We start from the raw sequence: 25,412 nt of genomic DNA, 5'->3' as shown, positions 1-25,412 counted from the left end.
GCTGACTAAGGAAATTAAAACTTTGTTAGATCCACACGTGCGCAACGAATAATTGCCATAGATTGCCTGGTTATTAATATCAGTATGGCCGACCGACACGCGATCCCGATTTTTGGAAAGATTCGCTAGTGCCACTCCCACGGTAGCCGTGCACTTCGTTTCATTAATCATCCATTACATGAACTTTACGTAATATGAAACTGTCTTATCGGCCCTTAATCGATACCCGTCAGGCCTCAACCTGAATTTACTTTTGACATTGGTTAATGGATGTTGCATTCCGTCGCACGCGACAAAACATTAATTAATGCCAATTAAGCCGCACGTTATTTACTGCTGGTCATCGTGCACTTTATCTTATCTTCTACGTGCTTGCCGTGCGAAATTACAACGTTGAACTTTTCCATTGTAATCATTTTATTTGCTACTTAATTTATTCGTAATTGCAATTTCGTCAAATTGAGTGATATTGCTTAATTAATATTAACGAATACCAAGAATAACGCTGATTAATGAAAATTGACGTTCGTTCATTTTTTACGTCTTCTAAGTTTCCCATATCAAACTCGGGATCATAGATCAAAAAGAAGCGGGATTGGCAATTCGCGTGACTTGTCGAGCATCTTTACAATTACGTTTACGGTATGAAGCCTGAGGCGCGATGTCACGATAAAGTCGCGAATATAACCGAGTGGCTGGAGGGCTGACTGATATTATTTAGAAATTTTAATGATAAAGAAATTTAAATGTCGCTCACCGCAAAAGAAATTTTCTGTCTCGCGGTAGTACATTTTCTTTCGGCCGAAATTGATTGCCGTGGAAATAGGATTTAACGCTATTGCCGAGGCAGCTCTGAAAAAAACTTGCTTATTCCGCGGCATATCAATGTATGCAATATCCGGAGGTGCGTTATTTTTGATACACCTGTCGATAATCTCATTACTCCAGCGTCATTAAATGCGGTTGTTTATCGGCTTTACTTCTTTTCTCGACATGCAAAAGCATCCGCATTGTTTGCCTGCTTTTATATTACGTGTTAGAATTGCAATAGATACAAGGATTTATAGATGAAAATAAAAGAGAGAATGTAAATGTAGACAGGCGGTGTAAAGACAAAGATTATGCAAATCGGGAACTTGCTTGTAAAGACTCACCATCACCACGGACTGCAAAATAACCGGCGCATACATATATCGCTGCAAAATGTTTTTATATTTTGCTCTCCGTCTCTCTCCTTTCTCCCTCTCGCTCGTCTTCTCTTTCCGTCATGTTCCTCTCTTTCCGACCTGAAAATATTTCGGGTACTATTGTAGTATACAATTTTCATGCTGAATTCCCCTATTCTTCATAACGTCGCTGGTCAGTGATTGCATATATGATGCCGCATCGTATATGACAGCCGGCGGATGATGTGAGAAAGGGAGACTAAAAATATCGAAAACACGAATCGAACGTGAGGGGAATAGGGCACCTTCCGCTCGCGGATAAAACGGTATGAAAGCTAGTGAAAGAGAAAAAGTAGACGATGACGGTAATATCTCTAGGATAATCCTTTGCTGAGGGATTGGGGTCAGGAATCTTTAATCTCGCACCGAAAAGAACTCAGCGGCCTCGAGCGCGCTGCGGAGAGCAAAGAGGAAGATTTCGCAAAATCGAAACCGCCGAAGAATCGGATAGCCGGCTCGCATATTTGCCGTAACGTGAATTTCTTGCGGGGTACGTAACGATCGGAACGTCCATTCTTTTTTTGCATACATGAAGCTTTGCGCAATTTATTTATAATTAGCTTCTTAACATTAATGGTGGTAAAATGGCAATTAAAATTTTCTTATATCTACTGACAAACAAACATGGTGATAAAACAGATAAATGCGAAACATATAAATAGAAATAATGAACAAATATATGAAAGATTACCTTAACAAACTTGAGCCAATAGAAAAATACGGCAATTCTCTCGCTTTCGCAATGTACCGTTTAGAATTTCAAATCGCAGTTACTGCTCGATTAGCGGTGTTTTTATCGATAAATTATACCGGAATAACACTTCGAATAATGGAACGAGGTGCGGCGCTCTACGGTGGTAATAATCTCCTGGCGCATCTCTGCGGTCATTGGAAAAAAGAAGAAAAGACGTTAAAAATGCAGAGAAGACAATAACTGGAACTAAAGATCGGCGCGATAGAGACGAAGAGGGAAGAGAGAAAGAGAGAGAGAGAAATCGAGAGCGAAGAAAGAACAAAGAGGGAGAGACAATCGCGAAAAATGGAATGGAATAGTAACGGCAAATGTAAAGCCAGCCGCAAGCTGCCGCCTGATCGCTATCCCGACAAACTTTCATATTATCCGATCTCTCAACCAAATAATGAGAGGCGAGTGTGAGATTGCGAAAAGAAATTGCCAATGGGAATTTAGCCAGGCTCTTTTTTTGTCAACGAGCATAAGTTAATCTTTAAGTCAGCCTTTTCTGGTATACGGCGGGTGAATGGAATTGCGGGAGAAATTGGACTTTAAATTAAAAACTTTCTTATTGATTCACTTCCACTCGCTTGGGCTTACTCCACTAATCCACCTGGTCGCCAGGAAGCAGTTACTCTTATGACCAAGCGCTGTACTTTCCGCGGGGCGTGAAGTTTTAACTCTAATCCGATTCATCTTCCGGCTTTATCGAGCCGGCGTTGCTATAATCTGGTACTTTAGATGGATGATAAAGAACCTATTTAATCGTTATACGTTCTACCAATACTTACGATGCTATTTTTTTTCATGATAAACGCATATTAAAAACAATTATAAGTTATAAAGAAACAGAGAGAAAGAGAATAAAATAATTTTTATATGTTTTAATTAGCCTTAGCAATATAAAACTATTATATAATAAAAAAAAGTTTGCGTGTTAAATTGAACGTTAAAAATAGAAATATTAACGAACAATTAAGTAAAATGCGCGATATCCGATCAGAAACGATTCATATTGTATTTCTGTATCATGCAGGAAAATACCCGCTGTTATTAATCGTGATATACTGGTATAACGCCGCGGTGACCAATTAAGCGTTTATCTGTTCTTCTTTCCGCCGCGCCCGATAATAGTGCAACGTAAAACCTGCCAGGCCGACGCCATTCGTTCGTACAAATCGATCCCAAATGACCGCGCGTCGCACTTTTTCACAAACATTTTCGTCGTCGGCCGGTGCGCGGCAGATATGTAGACGACTGCTATGTTACTCTACGTGTACTCCTCGGTGTACTCTATGTCAGGCGCTTTTGTCTCGTATACGCGCTAAAGTGGATTATGCATGGAAGAAATAGCGTCAATGTTATACCTAACCGCTGTATACACGTGTGACGGCGGCGGCGGAGCGGTGTTCGCGACATTCATTTAACCGCATTTCTGCGGGACTGACTAAAGTGCCGTGCTTTCGTTACTGCGAGCCTTGTTTACAATAGACGCGGCAATCGCTTTTGCCGTCATACGCCCGTCCGACCGTTGACTAGACGGCAATATGATACGATATTAATAATACCTGGGCCCAAGAGCCGGCGCACGTTCATTTTGCCCGTTTAAGTAGAACAAGTGTGCGGCTGACGCGACGTGAGGCTATTTACCTTGCTTTTTGATCAGGAAGAATTTAAAACCGGTGTGTATATAATTCTCTTTAACAGAAAATTGGTAAGAATTTTTATAGAAATGTTCGCTCTAAAGATATCAAAATGAATAATGTCAAAGTTGGTTGCAAGATGATTAATTAAATTTCAATTACAAATATTAGTTCAAGAAGCAAATTTCGTACTGGAAGATTTCCAAAATCGCTTAAGCTGATCTTCTTTTCTATTTTCTTAACACGGCATAAGTTTGATTCGCGACAGAGAATTAATAATGATATCTCGGTCTATCTTCGTCGAGCGTGGAGAAAGATTCAATCGTGCGGATCGTGCAGCGTTCTATCAAACTGCCGCAATACCGCCGATGGAGATGAGGTAACTTTCACGATTCCCGAATTGATAGGAACAGAAAATCGTGCCTCGCGCCCGTTCCAATTCGCACGCCCGCCGCGTGCGTTTAATCAAAAGGCACGTGCACCTATCGTCGGCCTGTGTTGCCCGTCTCTTAATTGCAATCAGATTTTACCCGGATTGATCTGTGACAGGATTTCACGCGATTCGGCCGACCGTTCCGGACGGCTCGTTTTATCCATTAAACCGCCAGCGGTAGCTGGGGGAGATATTTTCGTTAGAAGCTGTCACACAACACGTCGCGACCTACCGTCGCTGACAATCGCTCCTCTTTTTGAACATTCACTAATTGTAAGAGCTTAGCTCAATTAACTCTTTCTCTCATATATTTTTCCAGTTACATACGCCTGCAGTAATATCTAGATAAAAATAAAATTTGCTCAGTATCATTACATTGCTCATAAATTTAATCATACCAAAAGTGTCGCATATTTTGATACTTTACATTATTTTGTTGCATTTAGTGGAATCGTCACAATTATTTGGTTTCTGATGATCCAGCTGCAAATATGTTAGCATATGTTCCGCGACTTGAACCTTCGCGTTAAATTATTTTATTTAGGGGTGAACTCGTGGAGACAAAATATTCAACACAATTACAATTTAATTTACAAATAAGCGACGCAGTGTGGTTCATATGTAATGAGTGCTTTCTCTTTCCCTTTCGGGCGCGCGGGCGCGAATTTGCGATGCTTTCAAAGAATAATGACCGTTCTTCTCGCAGAGCGGGCACGATCACTACAATCGTGTTTTAGCCGGCACGTAGTGTCCGCGAAGGTACGGGTGAAAGTTAAAATGCAAACGCGCATGAAACGGCCGGCCGTGCAACAACATAGGCAAATAAAAATGTCGACGCGGTGAGACTTTATTGCCGGTAGTGCCGAGTCGCTTCGAAGCTCGTTTAGCCAATTCGGCGTTAATCTATCTACGTGATGCGATTTTGCCGTGCGTCGCGTCGTGCAACGTGTACGTCAACCTGCTCGGGACGTCCACGCCACCATACTTTTCATGAGCCTGCAATTTTATGTGGGTTATATAAATACAGCATTTCTTCTTGTTTCACCAAACGCGTTTGTCTTACTTACGTATCTTGTAACTCGTTCACTTACTATACTTCGACGTGAGACGACATTAACGATCGTGTTGGCGACGTCAACATTTATTAGATATATATTCTTGTCGGAATTTTCTCACGAAAATACAAATACATAGTTTGCGTGTTCTACGTAAATTTCATTAATGTTTGTTTGATGGATCCTTCTTTTGCTGAACATGAGCGTGGCACTTTTGTTTCATATCACAACTTGCCCGCAGGCGATATAACGAACTAGCTTGCACGATATTTTAATTAGTTCTAATTAATTAGTTCTTTCTCTCTCCTTCTCCCTCTCCTCTTCTATTTACGGTATTATTTTTTACGCACTTCACGTAGATTGTGTTTGCTCGGTAAACAAAATCTTCCTCCTGCAGACACTAGCGTGTTATTTTCGTGGCGTGTCATTACCTGGGAAATTGTTATTGCACTTGTAGTCAGGCGACAGTAAACCACAGACGGCGTTGACTGCCTGTTTGGCCTTCTTGTTATAATCTTTGAGGGTTGAGAGAAGTTGTATTTTATTCTTCATCCATCAAATAAATTCCGTCGGACACGAGCGTGCTGCCTCCGTACTTCCGCGCGGTGCGGCGCGGCGGTTTGGCCGCTAGAAAATTAGTATGCTCCGACGACACGCGGCTCGAGAGACGATTAAGCTCAAGGACGCGTCGCCGCGGACCTCATTTATCGCACGAGACACGCGATCGTTCGCGTACCCTGAGACCACACGTAACCCGATGACAGGGCTATCGTTGCAGCCGGCGATAAGACGATTCCGCTTCGCTCTCGCAGCAAAAAGGGACGCGGCTGGTAGGATCGGTAGACATCAGGCAACTCTAGGTTGCGTTCGGCCCTGATACCGCACTGTGGTTTATGCTTCTGATAAAGTCGACCGTATTATACGGTAGATTATGGGATGTGTCCGGCCGGACGTATTGCTCATGCTTGCACGTGCAAAATCTGGGAATCATACCTTGACTAGATATTCTAGGACTCTAGGTAGTATGTCTAGGCAATATCTGGACGGTCTTCTAGTATATAACGCAAAAAACACAGATAGTGAGAGAAAGAAAAAGAGAAAGAGGGAGGTGAAACTAATTATTTTTTATTAATTATTATTTGATTTTTTATTATTTTTTTCTAGGATTGTTGATGCCTTTAGAAAATCTTAGACAGTTGAAATTAAAATTAGCATATCTACTAATGTATATGCTAGCAACATATACAACATTGATTTAAAGTAATTGAAATACTCGGTGTTTAGTATCAATGGCAGTTAAATAATATTTAATAGAGAAAAGGGAGAGGCGAGTGCATTCCTACACTTGCATTCGCGTGTAAACGAGGAGTGAGGGGATGCGTATGTTACAGTTATCGGGAACGAGTTACCGCGGGATAGAGCGTTTTGGTTTACAGTTTAGCGTTTCACGTTGCGGTCACTCGCGAACTCGCTGGCTCGCTTCGAGATGTTGCGAAATTATTTGCCATCGGGCGCGCGCGTCACAAAGCCCACGTTACTGCGAACACGAAGTAACGCGCCATTGAAATTCTCACGGTACTGCGGTTATTCCAACAAAACCGATGGAAACACGATATCTCGATGACGAATTCTTTACATTATTCGAAATCGATTCTCCCTCAACAGAAATTTCCATTTTCGCGTGTCCTTTATGCCGCTGGGGGTAAAGTTCGCCGATTCGCAAATCGGGAATGGATTTTCCCCAGATTTCATTTTGTTTCACACGTTCAATTATGCGCGCGACATTACTCTTGCGCTGCGAGTAATGCCACGTGTTAACGGAACGTTTTTGATCGGAACGTGCGTGAACTTTAGCGTAGCACTCAACAATGGAGCGTAATATGAAATCGTTGCGCGAGCGCGCCATGAAGCGTTCGCATATTGGATCCTTCGGCTTTCGTGGGATTACAGCACGGGTTCGATAATATCCATAATGCCTCTCGATAGCCTCGATGCTGGTCATTTCGCCGGCATCCCTCTGCCCTGCCCGTTATCCGTCTCGAGCAGGTAATCTACGATGTAGCTCCTTGAGAAACGCTTCTGACCTCTCAGAGCGGGTCACCGTATCGTAATAAGTCCTTACGATTTATATGCCCTCCCGGTATATAACAAAGACACCGTACTCGACAAATAAAATAATTTATCCGTCCTCGTCTGCCTCGCTTTAGCCCCTTCGCGTATCCTAAATTACACGATAATGCACAGGGTCTTAAATTTTCTGCACGGCAGAAACATGGCTGAACAGTAAAAAGAAGGAGTGCTGAAAAGGGGAGAGGGAAAGAGAAAGAGAGGGAGAGAGTGACAAGGGGATGGTAGACAGAGAGCTAGAGAGAAAGAGGTGAAAGTTCGCGAAGGAAGCCGGAGCCGGCTTGCAACTTGCAGGAGTAGGACATGAGAGATGGTGGAGAAGAAAACAACGAGCCAGCTACTCGTTGCTGCTGCGAACAGTATTTCGAAATCTAAAGCAATGGTCTAGTTATGTTACATCTTTTCCTCTTCCCTTCCTTCCTTCCTTCCTTGCTTCCTTTCTTGCTTCCTTTCTTGCTCTTCCTTCCTCCGCATATCCTTCCTTCACACATTTATCGCCATTGCGGAAACTATGATAACCCTCGACATACGTACGTACTTTACTATTCCGTATATTCTTCGGTAAACCGTATCTAATGGAAGGACAGCGATACGGGTATGTGTATGTGTGTATACTTCAAGTGAAGTGGATCCTTCTTTCACCCGACCCTCGTGATTGTCTCGATTTCCTCCTTGCGATGGCCGGATTCATCTCCTCATAACGCAACAGCGCGCCGAGATCGTCCTCAAAATAGCTCGGGGATTTCTAAACTGTATATCACGTTTGAATTTTTTGTCCGCGCGCCGCGCGGAGACAACCGAGTCTCGACGAGATTCATATTGCAGGGTCCGTTTTATCGCGCCGTGGCGCGTTACGTGCCAGTGACGGGGGATGTCAACGATCCTGGCAGAGTCCTTATGCTCGTCGCGTAATACAGAGCTACCCGTTCGTAGGCAGGTATATACAGAGGACGCGGACAGGGGCGCGTCTTCGCGTTGCTTAGGTATCTGTAGCCGGGCTATCCAATATCACATTCTTTTTTTTTCCCCGAGATCTTATTTGCCGAGGACCCGAGACGACGCAACGACGATGAAGAGAACGGCGCCGTACAATATCATCTCTCGTCCATCCAATCCTGAGTTGTATCGGTTGACATCGTTCTTACAGGCGTCCAGCTATCCGTGGAGATCTCGTCGATTTTAGCGAAGGTAGGAAACTGGTCTCGAGGGGAGGGAAAGGGGGGGGGAAGAAAGGACAATCGGTTTCCTAACGGTGCATTGATCCGTTTCGTTTCAAATTCTTTTCTTTCCATTTCTCGCTTTCCCTTTTCATTTGATTCTGCATAAGAAGAAAATAATTTTCTTGATTTATGCGTCTATGCCTTTCATGACGATTTCACGACGTATTCAGCGAACGGTTTGTTCAATGCGTCACACATTAGATAGAATTATCCGAGAAAAATATATTGTTACTAAATATAGGTTACTAAAACCGTGTGATATTTATATGCAGTTATTACATCGAAGCTATTCAACCAATTCATTCGGCTAATTATGTTTGCACGTCCATTTGCTAATACCGCTGTACTTCAAGCGCGAAAATATAATACGTCGCATAAAGCCCTTTCAGTGGCGGTGAACGATTCATTAGATAAAACGCGGCTCGCTCGTTTATAAACATCGCATTGAACATTGAATGTACTTCCGGTTTTAAACACGCAAAAGTTAATACGTGCCGCACTTTGTATCGTATCTGGTAAAATCGTCCTGTATAATGTATGCGATGTGTATCACAATAAAATAATCTTGATGAGGCCAATTAATTGCACGGTTTAACGGTTTAACGGTTTAAACGGTTTCTCCTTGCCCCGATTCACGATGACTTTCGCGGATTAGCGCGAAAGTCGTCGTGAATATAATGTCGATGTGTCGACATTTGCGAGGGAAGAAGCCGCTTTCGCTTATTTATCATGCCAACGTACGTTCCCCTGCTCGGTCGCTGGCCTTGCGAAGTAACAAAGGAATCAATCGATTACTAGCCGTGGGACCGGACAAACGGCGGTCTCGCGTCCAGCAGCGTGCGATGAGATAAGCATCCATCACTATGGTACGTCCCACGATCGTATACCGTGTACCTCTCTCCGCTTTAATGCCGTAACTGCAGCGACGCTAGCAATCAAACTTAGCGCGTCTGTGGAAAGAGGCGGCCACCATGGAAATTGTTATTGCGGAAAGATAACGTAATGCATAACACCGCGAATCGATTGTCATCGAGCGCGTAATGGTGGATCCAGACCAAGCGAGCAAAGACGAACGGTCACGAACGAACATTTATGGACGAACGCGACGAGCGCTTTTTCTTTGAAATACTGATAAAAGAAATGTAGATGTTCGTCGATGTAAATTCGATCTCATATACGGTCATCGAAGTAAATTCGTTCGTTCGTGTTTGTTCGCGCACGCTCTCTCGATTTGGCACTACGCTGAAACATCTCCGATAAACGCCACTTCTCGCTTCGACGCGTCGGATCGTATCATCCCCTCTTTTGCGACGATTTTGCGATTTACGACGGCGTTCTATATTCCCGACCGCACGAATCGACATCGTGAAACTTTTGCATTTCGCGAACGTCATCGGAATCAGAAATCAGTTTAATTCTTTCGTATACCGTAAAAATTCTCGAAACTTCTGCATCGTAAACGAAGATAATTATTTATTCGCTATTTTATCATCGTGATTAATAATTACCATTACCGTAAATTACAATAATTATTATGTCGCATAATTATGTATATAATTAATTCGCGGTGCAGTGTTATGTAATGCGGCGCTAAGAGCTCTTAAGATCGATAAGTTTCTCTACGAGACAAAGTTGTCGCGCGAGGTGAGAGGTAGCAACGACATAAGCATAACTTGACGACGTAAATAATGCGCGCGTGTGTATGCGTGTAGGCAAGCACGATGTAACAGTGGAGGTTCGATCAAACTAAGGAATCGCGGAATATTATTCTTTGTCGAAAGCCGGCTTATAAGCCGGCGTATTGATCCCGACGAAGATATAATCTAATGGGCTCCACTTTCCTACCTCGCATTATACTCTTTACGAGTATATCATTCACTGTTATAGCACCATTTCACTAGTTACGAAGTAATAAGCACGCGTAGAGCAATTTATATGATAGCGACATGTATAATATACACATAATTCGTTTCTCCGCCTTTCGTGTCGGACTATGCGGACAATTAGGATTATTAATCGAGATTATTTCAGGAAGATAAGCATGAAGATCGCAAATTAACATAACGGATATTAATATAAACAATTTTTCAGTGCATTAAACACGTAATTATATGAGTGCTCCGCAAACATGTAAATAAGCGCAATAATTTGTTTGAAGTCTCGAATTTTGTCGAGCACCGAGACTGCTTGTAATAATCACAATCGTGCCACCGCCGGCACTGGCAGTCCATAAATACGTTATCTCCCATGAGAAAAGTCGGTGTGTCTCTCTTTTTCTTTCTCTTTCACTCCTTGTCTTTTTCTTTTGCAGTCCAACTATTTTTCCCCAGAGTGGTTTGGATTGCCCGCTATTCACGATTCGTTCCTCGTCTATCTGTTGAATCTGCGTCCGGTTCTTCTCTTCCTCCCATTTCCACGTCGGACGTGGAAAATCGCTGTCTATTTCGCGGCAGTCGTTGCATTCTTTTTCACCGAGTTGTTCCCGGCATGCATTTTAAGATTGATGGATTAATTCGATAATATGTACTTTTTAACTCGTCGAAATTCCAAGTATACACGCAGGCAAATAACGTTCGAGTGAAAAATGCTTGGGGGTTTTAATCATAACAGATTAAGTAACATATCTGTTTTGTTTTATAATATTTATGAAAAAATCTGTTAATAGATGTGCTGTTACTAAAAAACCCTGGTACTCTTAGAATTAAAGTTTAAAGAAACGTGGGATCCTACAAAGTATGGAAATTCACGTAAATTCCGGCGTGTTTCTAATTTTCGCGAAGGATATGTGAGAAAACGCACTCATTCCGAGAGGAGAGAACAGGCAAAGGGGATCGATGCATTACGTGACCGAGCCAATTCTTAAAACTAGTTCCTTACCTCGCTCTTGTTTGTTTCTTGCTTCCGGAGCGTACGCTTCGAGGCACGTACTTTCCGAGTCCTCGTGCTCTTCTCCGTTTGTCCTCGCGGACTCCCGATTTGGTCCAAGATTTCCTTCGTCTTCTCGTACGGTCGAGCACAACCGGACAATTCAGCGCACGTTCGCCGAAAGGCAGAAGGAACGGAACGAGGCTCGTGCCAGACAAGTAGGAAATCGAGCTAGAAAAACCAAGAGACAAAACAGTGAGATCAGAAGAGGAAGAACACGATCTGTGAGGAGAAAGAGGAGAGGGAGAAAGGAAGAGGACGAGGATGTACGGACAGAGCGACGCTTGTATCGGTGGCCACGAAGACAAATGATGATTGCGACAAACATTTCGGGGCGTCGGCGTTCGTCCAATCCGGACGGAACAATCCTGGCGCGAGGAGAGCGCTCGATTTCATTTTCTGAAGAGGCCACCAACGAAAGTTGTCCGCTCTGAATGTAGAACAGGACGAGATACACTCGTGGAACGCGGCGCGATGCAATCCTTTCCATTCCCGTCCTCCCGTTTCCGGAACAAAGAGATCGATAGGGTGTTGCCCCACCGAAAAACCGCGCTGCTCTCGCTACGACATCGCGGAGGTCTTGCTCGATCAAAGACCAAGTTCCGGCCGCGATGGAGTTACCATCGAAGAAACATCACGCCACAAGACCTTTAATTATCTGTAGCAGAAGACGGAGAAGAGAAAGAGAGAGAGAGATAGGAGGAGCTGATACTCTACCGAGGATAACACGCCTTTCTCTACGCCTGCAGCGATGGATGTGGTTTCCGTTAATTATCCTCGGAGTTTCTCCGTGTCCATCCAACTCTTTTATTTACATTTGCAACGTGGCCTCGAATGTATCTTTCGCGTTGGATTACGATCCACACAGTCAGCGATTCATTTCATTACGTACCTTTCTTTCAAGAAGAAAAGAAGAGAATTTACTGGTCTATAGTTCCTTCGGTATTGAGATTTAAAAAGCGGTAGAAAAGGGACAGGACACCTTTTAGACAATTTTATCTGACGATCAGATGGAAATAAAGAAACCGGGCGTTAAATAATAATCATCGAGTCGCGACGAAAACTGCGTCTCATCCAATTTGCGCCAACGACGCTCCGGAGGAGCCAATGTCGTAATTGAATAGAAATAATTACGCAGCTCTCGAGCGGCTCGGCGGCGGCGCGCGGCGCGGCGGCTCGACTGCGGTCGTTCCAATTTCCGCGCGGTTGTTCCATATTTCTTGATAAGACGCGGTCTGCCCCGGAGACACCATAACGCTCGCTCTGTGTATATAGTGTATATACGCGCACTTCGCAACGCGGTGACGTGTAGGAGGGGTTACGGCACTCTCGGGAGCCCGGTTAATACGTCTTTCCCCCGTACCTCAGGTCTACCTCTCTGTCACTGCTTTCCCTCTCTCGGTCCGCACCGCCAGCCCTCAACCCCTTTGCGCGCTCCTCTCTCTCTCTCTCTTTCTCTCGTGCTCGTACCTCATCCAGCTCGCTATCCTCATCTCCGCCATATCCGGAAATCCCCTGCACGTACTGCTGATTTCATAATTTCGGCATCTTGCCAGGTCGAGCCGTACGTGACCGGTTCTCGTGTCCAAAGAATCGTAGGTCGACCCGAATATATCGTTGACGAACATCGTCATAAAGGACAAATGGATGCGGAATATAAATTTCACGCGTACATAATTACACATATTAGTTAAATTGGGCTACCTTGTAATGTATTTGAATATTATAATTTTAACATAAAAGTTAATAACACATAAAAATTCAAGTTGCTTAAAATAAGATTTGAAATCGAAGTTCTTGAAAGTTTCGAATGCCTAGAAAATCGTTCCTTAGAAACGTTCGCAAATCTAAAACATTTAAAGTTTTTAAAATTATTACCTATGTGTATACATGACATAGAAAATAGATTGAGACAGTAACGTAAAGTGTTGTAAAATAAAAAATATATTTTTGAAATATTCAAGACTTTCTTAAGACTTAAAAAAATGTTTTGGTTTCGAATATTTGAAACATTTTGAAATTTTTATGATATATTTGAAATGATTCAAAGTATTCATGGTTAACTATTTATCTATAATTATCTCTGTAAATCTCATTATGTCGATTTGTTGGAAGTAGAAAGATAAAAAAACAATTTTGATAATTATATTGATAACACGCTGAATTAATAAATGTAATATTATTTGTATTCTTTATTTTTACATACAACATGCTCGCGTATCCATTAGCGCGTGTGGTGTTTGAAATTTCTATATAAAATTGACGATAGATCGTTCACCGAAAGTAAATTGTAAAATCAACAATCCAGATTGCTGCACCAAAAGTTATCTTATTGATTCGCAATCGTACGTACATATACATCGATACGATGCAAGCCTGTCAATATTTTTCCGGATGAAATTCAAACGTACACACTGTCGCACTGCATTCTCTGTTTTTATTTCGCCAGAGCTCAACGAGAGTGAGGATTCGCCGTCGGTCCCGATGAGCACGTAGTACAACCGTAATATTGCACCGACATCATCACACCGCCTTTGCAATAATGTCCGTCATCATTTTCCGCTCTCGTGTAAAAACACGATGACGTCCTGTAATATCCGGTAATGAAGGAAAGGGGAAAGAAGCGTTAGAATAATTAATGAGATAACCTGACCTGGGAGCTTGTCGAGAGGGTGCGAGTAGATTGGTACTTACTCGTCCACTCTCTCGCTTTCCCTCCGGGTATCTCTCTCAGACTCTCACCCGTGTTCCACTCAATATGGAGGTATGATTAATGGTGGTAATATGCCCGGACCGTTGTTTCTGACTGGAGGGCATACGCGCGAGTTCTGGCCTCCGGAGTGGCGCCAGAGATACAAGGCGTCATACATAGAAGCATATAGGATGCGTACAGGGGGCATAGAAGCTCCGTTTTGCGGACGGACGAGCGGAAGACACCGAACGGAGCTCCATAGTTCTGTGACAACGCTAAGGAAGCCGTTGCCGACTGTCGAACGGCATCAGCCAATCGGCATATCATCGTCGTCGGATCATCCGATATGTAGGAACCTGCCGGCCATTGTCGCGCACGGTTATAACGTGCCGACCGCGTATATCTATGCACAGGCTCCGCAACGACAGACTAGAACTGCCATTAGAGAGACGGGGACACTCGTGGAACATGCGCTCGTACACACATAAGTGCACATTCGACGGGACGGATAGGCCAGGTGTAATAGTGTGGGTGTTGTGCGCGTGTGCTCGCGGCTATTAGAGGGAGAGAGAGAGAGAGAGAGAGAGAGAGAGAGAGAGAGAGAGAGAGAGAGAGAGAGAGAGAGAGAGAGAGAGAGAGAGAGAGAGAGAGAGAGAGAGAGAGAGAGAGAGAGAGAGAGAAGGGGGAAGGAGGGGGACAGAGAAATGGCTCAGAGCGTTCGCGTACATACAGCCGGCCCGTTGTCTCTGGAGAATGCCAAATGGAATCTCTGAATTCTGTCGGTCGAGCTTGAGCTACGCGAGAAATACCGGTATCAATACCGGCGTTCCGTTGCTCGCTTCCATGCCATCCCGACGGGATGCGCCTACCCGTCATCGTCACTTAGCGCGTCCATTGTACGAGCCGTGATGGTCTCTTTGTCGTACCGCCGCCAGTAATACCCCGAGCCGAGTATTATCGGCATCGAAACAAGGTATCGAGAGGCATTACTCGTCTCTTCGGTATTAAGTAGTAGCGTTTGAGATGCCACTTCGTTCTTTTCTCTGACAGTGGCTGTTTTCCTCCGCGTCGCCGCGGCCGATCCAACGGTATACCGACGAGACGCGCCAAATTGCACCATATTTATTACTGCGCTTTTAAACTGTCGATTAATGAACGAAGATGTATATGTGCCATTTATCTTTCACCCGCGATCAAACAAGCGGCGTTTTTCTCTCGATTTATAGTTCATGCCACGGAAAGACTTCCGCACAATGGAACGTTCTTTCGAACAATACCGGCATATCGCTTTGCCGCTCGCGGAGAAAAGATCGTCGGGTTTTCTATTATTGGCGAGAACCGCGAGACAGGAGAGGGAAAGATCGCGTGACAGAATGCATTCAATCGTTCCGTACGTACGCTGAACCCCGTATGCGAGAATGACATTTAAGACAAAAGAGATAAAAGCGGAGGGGGGGTTGGAGACAAATATGTGGCTAAGAAAAATTTCATGAAGTAGATATCGAACGGGAGAGCTAATCGCGCGCACCTATTTCGGAAGTAAAGAAACGATAGGGTGCAACTTTCTCTTTCTTTTTATTTTTTTCCTCTTTTTTTATGGAACATAACCGTCTCGCGGAAGAAGGTTATTACCTCGCGATTCCCTCGGGACGAACTAAAAACTTCATTCTTTCTGAGAGAGAGAGCCGTTCTCCAGTCCGCTTTCTCTCTCTCGCCGGCGGGTTTTTGTTCTTTCTCGTTTTCTTACCGTTTCTCCTTTCTCACGTCCACCGGTACACCGCCCGGTCCGTTCCGGGGCAACACAACCGGACGCTTCTCTCTCGCCGGCCCCTCGCCATCTCCCCCGGGCTTTCTTCCGTTCACCCCCTCCGCGAGAGACGAGAGTTACACGGAGCGGCTGCGCCAGTTTCGCCGGCGTGCCCCGGCAGCAATTTAAAATAAAGATACAAAAATCCGCGGGAGGTAAAAACAGAAGGAAGCTCGATAAGAGCCGTCCCGTTTCTGCATTCTTCGCGCACCTACCTCACTCCCCGCGCCCCGTCGCTCCTCTTTTATTCAACTCTGCGGTGAAAAAGAGACCGGGCGGACGAGAAGGACGGCCGATTCCTTCCGGACGTTTAACGCCAGAATCGCAGACTCGCGCAATTCTTTTCGGCTCCGGTGACGACGACAATAACAATAAGGATAGCGGGGCGCTCTTATATTTCGCATTAAAACGTAAATGTCATTGGCAAAAGAAGTTCGCGTTGTACGATCTATTAATAGCACACCATTGCTTTACTTTTTTGGACTAGTTAAATCTGCAGATTGCATCTGTAGCATGCAGCCTGCATCAACCAATACAAGTACTCCGTTTAACCAATCTTCCAAGTTCAGATAGAAAAAACTAGATTAGAGACGTGAATTAGAACCGCGGCCGAACATTCCGAAGCTTTGGTATGCCTGTTGCACGAACGCACGCAGGGGATTACGCTCGTTTTAACGAATCATTCGTGTAACTAAAGCGAATTAACAGCTAGAGACGAGAAATGCACGATCAGGCGTGTAAATGCAGGCAGGAAAATTAGATCATGAGCAGTACAGCGCGAGAACTGCGGAAAGTACTGACAGAAAATGAGAGACAGAGAAAGAAAGGGAGATAGGGGAGGAAGAGCAGTACTCCGAGATAGAATTATCGAAAATTACACGAAGCAATATACGAACCACAGCACAGGCATTTAAATTACATTTTATGAGTGCGCAATTAAATTAAAATTATAAAAGTTTACTTATTGCAGTGTGTAAAAATGTAATATTTACTCGACAAGTACAGCAGCAATTTTCTGGAACTTATTCTATGTTATTCTGCATACAAAAGTTGCAAAATAGAAAATGAAGAAAAGAAGAATTTTGCGAAATAGACACAAGGATATAATATTCGAAAGGAGCGAATACTTTCATTGGACATTTATTCAACATTTACTATTAGTTGCTGTGACGATTGTGTTTATGGTCATGTTAATAATCGTAAATTTTCTTGATATCTTTTTGATGGGCTTCAAACCGCCGAGTGGAGGTAATGGATCGAGAGAACAGGGGGAAAGAAAATGCTCGAGCGCGTTCTCACACGCGACTCATTGTAGGAACAAGACGAGACAGTAACAATGATAAATTAGGCTATCTGCCAAGAACAGCGAGCACGACTTTGCGAATAACGTCCTGCTCCTGTTCTAACTTTACGAGCTTGCTCGCGCCTTCGGGATCACCAATTAGATGCATTTCGTATACCGTTGGCTGGTGTAGCTGTGGCGCAGAGTAACGTGGCTCTCTCGCTAGCTGCCATCGAAATTACTTCAATTTATCAATTTACGCCGGCATTACCGTAACCAATTATTATTTGCTACAGCTACTACCCTTCCTCCTCCCCCCCCCCCATCTCGTCGAAATATATGTATTTTCGTAAATTTATCTCGCGGATGCGCTGCTGGTAATATTTAATGGCAATTCAACAAAGCAAGATAACTTGCAGGTGTATTAATATCGAAAACATGTCAAAACTAATGTAAAACAACATCGTTCGAGATCAACGGATCCAAACGCGGAATAAATCATTCTCATCATAGTCTGAATTATAAACCTCAGAATTTTATGGACTTTCTCGTAGATATTCTATTCGCACGGCTGCCTAACGCTCTTTTTCCATTTTTGACCATTTTCGCTGCTTCAGGCGATTTATCTCTCGTTTCACACCACGCGAGCTCGCACTCGATATCTATACCTTGCGGGGTTTCGCACGCGAAAGCAACATTATACCATAAAACGTAACATGCTTCTTTGCCAACGTGTATAACGCGCACTAGAAATTATTTATATACATAAACGTGATTCTTTCTCAACGAGTATTGTTATGGCGTTGCAATTAGGAGTCCTTTTTTCCGAACCAAACACGCGCGGATGTACATCCGCGCACAATTTTGATATCCGACTTTTATCTATATTACCGCGCGATCGTATCTACATAATTTTATTAATCTGTTGCCGATGGTATTCATGCGGGAAATATTCATTGACACATCGCCTCGAATGTGATACGACGTATTATCCGATTCAATAAAATCATAAGGCGGCTGAGAAGCACAGCCTGAATCCGAAGTAGAGCGCGGTCGAGATACTTCTATCGATCGCATAAATTCATCTTCTCCCTTCCTGAATTCCACTCGACCGAAAAATGCTGTAACGCGGTACGTTCCGCATAATGCAATATTCCTCGTATAAGCGAAATGCATCTTGCATGTCTCGGTGTCGATTCTCCGGCGGATATTCGATTTACTTTATTACATTGCTGCACGTACATTTATAATGTACCCCCGAGGGATAACGATCTGGTCGGGAATAATCGACCAATAAGTACCCCACATTCTGTAATCTTTGCAGAGCCTCATTAAAAATCTTTTTTTTTATTCTCTCCAGTAATAATCGAAAGCTTTTTCACGATCTCTTATGATATCTCGCCTCTCTTTCACTATCTCTGACTCTCTCCCGTTTCTTCTGCTTAGGCAGCGGCAGGAATTAAAGTCCTTATTTTTCTTCGTTTTTTTTAAATTAAACGTGAGGTCCTCCGATATAATTTAGGTCGAGACCTACCTGCGAGAGTGCAACGCGAAACGCAGACTCGCCGGTTTTACGTGTATCGTGGGCAGAATTTAAATTGAATATTAGCAGTAGGTGGGGTTGACAAAGAGTCCACTTAACGTTAAACCTACTCTTATCATTCAAATATTTCGGCCTTCATACGTTGGACTTCGCATTTCCGGTAAGATGGCACGATGACGCTTTATTCGCGTCACGATAATTCCACATTTGACATGAAAGGGATATTTATAAAATGCGAAATATGAGATTGACATCGGGCATGATATCAGATACGATCATCCTGGTTTGGATGATGGAACGATAAATTGCGTTTTATCTCTGAAATGATAAAATTATACCCTTTCATTCATCAATCACCTACTCCATTATATATCTATCTTATTATTAGCCACAATCCATCTGACTTTACGATATTTCACATTTGTAAATGGTTTAATTCAATTATTCTTCACATACGAAGATCTCTTGATTCATCTGTATGGCATCCCGTAAATAAAATAAAACAGTCAATGTATATACATTTCTATAATTACTAAAGTTCAATTATAATATATATCTTTTCATATATATATATATATATATATATATATATATATATATATATATGTTTATATCCATTAAATGAATAATATTATATACATATTTTTTTATTTCCACGAGGAGAGAAGGATCGTATTATATAACAAAAAAGAAACACTATGTACTTATTGACCGAAGTCAGTAATCACTGTTAATCTTACTCCCTTAGATTGGATATGTCCTTAGCGATTCTCTTCGTGTCACATGGTTTGCCCCGAATTCTATGTGGCTGTCGTCCGTGCGGTTGCCAACCACGAGACAAAGGTCGATACAGAGGCCGGTCGGGATCTCGCAGGATTCCCAGAACCTAACGGCCACGAGGGGATGAGGGATGAGCCAGCTATGCGGGAGTTCGTGGGAGGGTGAACGAACGAGGAACGGCGGATATATTCCATGAGATATCTATCCGTAGGCGGAGGACTCGAACCGGTTGGAAAGGTCATACGCCGGTCTAGGTGGAAGTAGGACGAAGTTGCTTAAAATGGATGAGATCTCGGATCTTCCGGCGAGTGGATTACCCGCGCGGTCGAGCCAGGCTATTCGTCAAGTCTCGCCGACCGCCGGTGAAGTCGCGTATTTGACCGCTAAAACCTTGCGTTCCCGCGAAACGTATCGCGGTTATTACAACGGTACTGTACGGACGAACTGCCAGCGACGTGACGTCCGCGGAACGCGCGGTGTAAACAGCTAGTTCTTGGATAACCAGCGACAATTTAGATATACAAGACAATAACTGAAAAATGTATTTTTAACGTTCTAGCGAATAGATCGCATCAGGCTGTTACCTCTGTTCCATCATTTGAGCGTGAAGAAAGAGAGGAAGTGAAGTTAAATCTTACTTCACCACTTTGAAATCTTTGTTCTCGCTGCTGTTTATTTATCTGGAATAAATCCCTTGTTGCCTCTCTCGCAACACGTTATTCTTGTTGTCGCGGGGAAAGTCCTGCTTCTCAATGTAGCCCACAGATCGCCGTCGTTTCTCTTTCTCTCTGTGCGGAGATTTTTACGACGATCTACGTTTGTAGTCCCTGCGTCGGATGAAAAGCAGGGCGGATAGGAGTCTGTCTGAAGTTAAAGTTTTCGCCTTCTGCTTCAACTTCCCGCAACCGACGTTGTAAATGATCTACCCGCGAACGCAGGAGGGAAGTAAAAATAGAGGGGTAAAATAGTGAGGCACGATATATAGGATGTCGAGGGAGAATGGTGAGCTGCGGAGTCGAAGTCGAGGGTTGAAGCAGTTTGTGTTTGTTAGAGTCTGAAAGGTGCCAAAGCGAGGAAGACGGACTTGGAGACGAATACAAAAAGCCGCGCTCCCTCTCCCCGAGACTAATCTTGATAAATATTTACCACCTTAGTGCATATACCGCGCCACGAGAGAGAGGTGTCTTTACCATTAAGCCGATGGGGGAAGAGCACGGCGGTGTAGCGTCGTCGTCGCTTTCAGAAGTTCCGCGCGCGACGATTCAATCTACCCTGCGGAACAAACAAGGTCTCTTTTAGATCCTCAGCAACGCGATTTTCTCAGTCTCCTTCTTTCGTTGTACTATCACGATCCTTCCTCTTTTATTCCGCCACTTTCTTATTCTCCAGGAGCATAAGACCTACAAGAACTTTGCGATAGTCTATAGCAATCTGAATAATTCATAGTGTACTCTACGCGCAAGAAATAGCTAGATAAATCCATTATTACGGGATGCTGTAACATTTTACGCCAGGTTAAAGATCGATTATAATGCAAATCTCCGTTTGCGAGAGATACACCCGGGTTTAACGAGAGCTCTCTAAAGCCGCCTTTTAAACCTCGGACGTTACATCCTCTCGTGACGGACATATTTTCCGACACCGAGTCGATAAGCGCGCCGGAGGATTCTTCGAGAGGATACTGTGTTCCGTCAGAAATTTCACTCGGCCTTCGGAATATATCGAATATTTCATAAACGAGCGGCGCGGCCTGAATTCCGAAGGTGCGCGGACGTCTCCGCTCGCACCTTCCTTCCTCTCGGCTTTCGTCGTACGTCACGGTTCCGTTCCTTCGGTTACGCACGTGCCAAAGGGCCTCGCGAGGATCAAGACTCCTTGCTTCCTTCCGTAATAGCGAGAACGATTCGTATGCCCGGCGCGGGACGGGATATTACGTCTCGCACGTGCCACGCAGCCGCGATGGCTCCTTGCCTCCTCTCGGTACGAGCGTCGAGGATATAGTGCGGAAATAAGCGTGTTTAAAGGGCCATTTTGAATAAGTCGAATCGTGCGGCCTTTCGCATTTACGCTAAACGTCGTGGATCGGCAAAGCCGCGCGCGAACGTTAAACTTACGTCACCGTAACCGCGATGCGGTTTAATTTTCGACCGAACAAAATCAGAATACAGAAGATTTTTTTTTAGCACACTCAATAATTTTAAATCTAATACATAATTCACTGATCGACTTATGTCAATCGTAATCAAATCGCGTATCAGTAGTACTTTTTATGAATGTTCCACGTTCGCTCGATTTTATTTGCTATAATAGTACGACTTGTATAATTTGCATCTGTCATTTATCCATCTAAAATTACAAGATGAACTTTATTTAAAATTTACCTGAAAATCAATATATCCTAGAAGACACTCTAATGACAGTATAAATAATATGATATGAAATGAAGCAAATTGTGAAAATAGAATTACATTTACAATATTCACTTCTATTTTACTGAGACGTTTAATTAATCTCGAAGTTTAAATGGCTCAGCTATTTCCACTTGAATTACGAGTTGAAAGATTGACGTGTTTTTCTCAGAATAATAAATAAAGCACTTATAGGAATGCATGCGCATTCTGACGGGTACTTTAACACTTTAATTTGTAAAGAGCATTGCAGAAATTACACACATTTTTTGCGCAAGTGCATTTCCATTCGTTTGTTTTGATCGCGATAAGTCTTTAGGGATTAATGTCCCACTTTAATCGTATGAAGATCGTGTGAAAATTGTTTTCCTCGTGCAAATTGTTGCCGCACACGCGTAATGCATGAGCTCGTTCTTTAAACTGCTATCACGCTGTCTCGAGCCGGAAGATAACCGCGGTATACAAGTTCTAGGTGCAGTCGGGACATGACTTACAAAGTGAGTCAAATCTGACTAAATCCTTACGATCCTACTACAAAGATAGCATTCATGATGGTTACATTAAGTCTTGACTTTATGGTCAGATATGTAGTTAAAGCGCGTTGGCTTTAAAGTAAATATAAATGTTTAAGCTAGTACTTTGTAAAATGTTTAAATTAGTATTTCGCAAATATTTGTTGAAATGTAAAAATATATAAAAGAACTGCTACTGAGTGAGTATTTGCACTTACAAATCGGAGGAAAATATTGAAAAAAGTATATCTATTTAACTACTCTTTCTGTCATAAATCATGACATATTTTATTTTTGATTTGAGTATTAAAAATTTCTTCTTTTAGCTCTATCTGTTCGCTTATAAATATAGAAAAAAAAGATACATTTTAAAAGCATATTCCCTTTTTTAATATATACGTCTCATTCGCATCAGGAAATCAGCTTACACCATTTTCGAAATGCATGTTTTATTAATTTTATTTCGAAATACCCATAATCGTTCGAATCGAGGAGGGACTTTTAACTCGATTATCAATTAAGTGCGTCACATTTCGAATCATTACCGCCCACGCGGATTTTCGTTCCGTGGTCATTCTGCACGGCCATTGGCGAGATACGCCGGCGATTCGGCGGTTGCACGAAGTATGGATGGTGTACACGAGGTAATGATTTCGAGTGACACACGTGTATATGCTCGTTCGGCGCGCTGTACATATTCCGATACGATCGGCGAGGCCGCGCATTATTAACTCGGATATACCGAGTGGCAATGCCACCTTCGCAAACCGCCACCAACACTAGTCCCTCTCCCCCTCCCTCACCCCTCCCGTCGTCGGCCAAACGGCGGAGTCATGAATATCGACATGACCGTAAACGCTCGACCGGCTCTCGTCGCGTTCACGCCGAACCACAAGCTTCGAGAACGCGTATCACTGCCGCGTATATGCGGAAAATATCGGACGCGAGTCGCTCCGTGCCGTAAAATTTGTTATAAAAGTTGTCGCGGGGTGTCATTAAAGTTTTATGTCTCACTGTAGCGGATGTACTCGATACGTTCGTATACCGTAGCGCTCGAAAAAAGTGTAGATTTTTCCCCTGATTTTACCTTAATTACTAGGCGAGAGATAATGCTCTCCCTTTCCCTCGCGATAGACTACAAATTATCCTTAACACTGAAAGGGACAAGGAGTTGCCGTCTACCCGGGTGAATATATTTCCCATCTTGTTGATGAGACGAAAATAAAAATCGCTCCCCGTGCTACGAAAAACACGAGAATTTCCTCGCAACTTGCCGTTAATTCTGATTAAAAGTTCGTAAAAGGTATTGGATTTAACATCATTTAAAGACTACTTAACAAGTAAAATAATAAATTCTAGTTGTAGAATGTAAACATCAATCATTGCATTCGAAAGTTTCCGTAATAGAAGCATCAAAAGTTGAGATAGTTTTAAGCCACGCTAATATGGAAATACGGCGCGTAACGTGGTGAAATGTGAAGGGGATCGGAATTTCTTCGCGTGCGCGCCATCAATAGTGAATCAAAGACACGAAGTAGTAAAGGCGCGGACTCTAGACTGGAGAGAAATGTATACTTTGGTGGCAACACTCGGCGCTCTCTAAGTCTATTTCTTTCGAAGTGGCAATAACAGATTTAAAAGTATATTGGAAAAGATGGAGGTTCTCTCTCTCTCTCTCTCTCTCTCTCTCTCTCTCTCTCTTTCTCTCACCCCTCTCCTCTCCCCTCTCTCTCTTTCTCTTATACACGAGGATACTTGAGAAACATATCTCAAGTATACTCTTTGAATTCTGCGAAAGAAACTTTCCTGCAGAGAGTCTTCCCTCGTCTTCTACTTCTTTCTTTGCATTATGCATCGATATTATGTTATATATCGGAAAGTTGAATATCCTTCACGAGCGCCGCGTTCCGATTCAATTATCGCAAGCCTTTAATAACGGGCGGAACGACCGTGCCACTTTTTAGAATATCGATCAGTCTCTTTTCTGTTTCTGTATACAATTAATTCTCTGTTTATATGCACAGCATACAAAGGACTGATGTATTCTGCGAAAAAATAACTTTTAGTTTCAACGCGTCAAAGTTACACGAAATATGGATGCCACGATATATTGGACTTGCCTCGACGTTCATCGCGATCGCAACTAATCACTAAACTTCGCTTTAATTTATTAAAATATAATTTGTTTTTGCACGATATTCATGACATTCGCGACATTGCGATGGAACATTTTATTCCAGATAGATTGAATATTTTATTTCGCCGGCTGATTGTCCATCTTCCCATCACGAATGTTACTGTTGCAATAATATCTTTTTATAATCAATGACTCATTAATATTTTCAATGTTTGTGGCGTTCGTGCGACGTGCGATAAAACAGAATTTTTTGATCAAAGCGAGTTTCTCTATCGCAAGGAAAATTACAATAAATAATTAAACTCATTTTTCTCATTTTTCCGCAACCTCGATATCGAGTGGTGGAACTTGGCAAAAAGTTTGAAAGCTCTTTTTGCGCGAGCTTAACTTGAACCGTAGTTTAATTTACTTTCCTTAGTCTTTTTCTAATCCTACTTTTGGCAAGAAAACAAGGGTTCGGTTAAAGGCATAGTTAACCGATGTTGGAGGGATAGGAAGAATGAAACTGACCTTAAGGAGGATTTCGAGACGACGGCAAAAGAAAATAAAATTAAATAGATATATATATATATATATACTCCTACCGAAAAATCAGTTTTCTCATGTATCCTGAAAGTCACATACATACCTACAAGCCTGGATTTCGCTGGCACCGATCGCATGAGCGACGATACATACATCCTCAATGGGCTGTGGGTCCTAAAAGCTCGGCTGAGAAAACAGCCCTTCCTGTTTGTAGCCACGAGTGAATAGATAAAAGGGCCGGCGGATACGGCAGTAAGGAGAAGGGGACGAGAGAGAGAGTCCAGGCTCTTTCGTGCCGGACAAGCGGCTTAAGGCGGACGAGAACGGATCCTTCGATTCGCGAAAATCCTGGCGCGCGCCCGAC

General features: G+C 43.1%; 2 protein-coding genes across 5 annotated transcripts in view; one reads left to right on the top strand and one right to left on the bottom strand.

Annotated features, from left to right (window-relative positions):
• LOC139768413 (uncharacterized) overlaps positions 1 to 25,412 on the bottom strand; it is a 370,378-nt gene that overhangs the window by 99,729 nt on the left and 245,237 nt on the right. The window contains exon 4 of the mRNA XM_071698567.1: positions 11,315 to 11,533. Within this exon, the coding sequence (XP_071554668.1) occupies positions 11,315 to 11,533 (219 nt within the window). The remainder of the gene's footprint in view (positions 1 to 11,314; positions 11,534 to 25,412) is intronic.
• Positions 1 to 25,412, top strand: part of LOC139768408 (synaptogenesis protein syg-1) — a 268,779-nt gene that overhangs the window by 72,467 nt on the left and 170,900 nt on the right. The gene's annotated exons all lie outside the window — the stretch shown is intronic.

The sequence above is a fragment of the Temnothorax nylanderi genome, unplaced genomic scaffold, assembly GCF_030848795.1.
Source record: "Temnothorax nylanderi isolate EJ_2023f unplaced genomic scaffold, tnyl_v1.0 TNYL_tig0016_pilon, whole genome shotgun sequence".
Classification (NCBI taxonomy): Eukaryota; Metazoa; Arthropoda; class Insecta; order Hymenoptera; family Formicidae; genus Temnothorax; species Temnothorax nylanderi.
The sequence above is the reverse complement of the archived record's forward strand: the minus strand, read 5'-3'. Positions and strand labels throughout refer to the sequence as shown.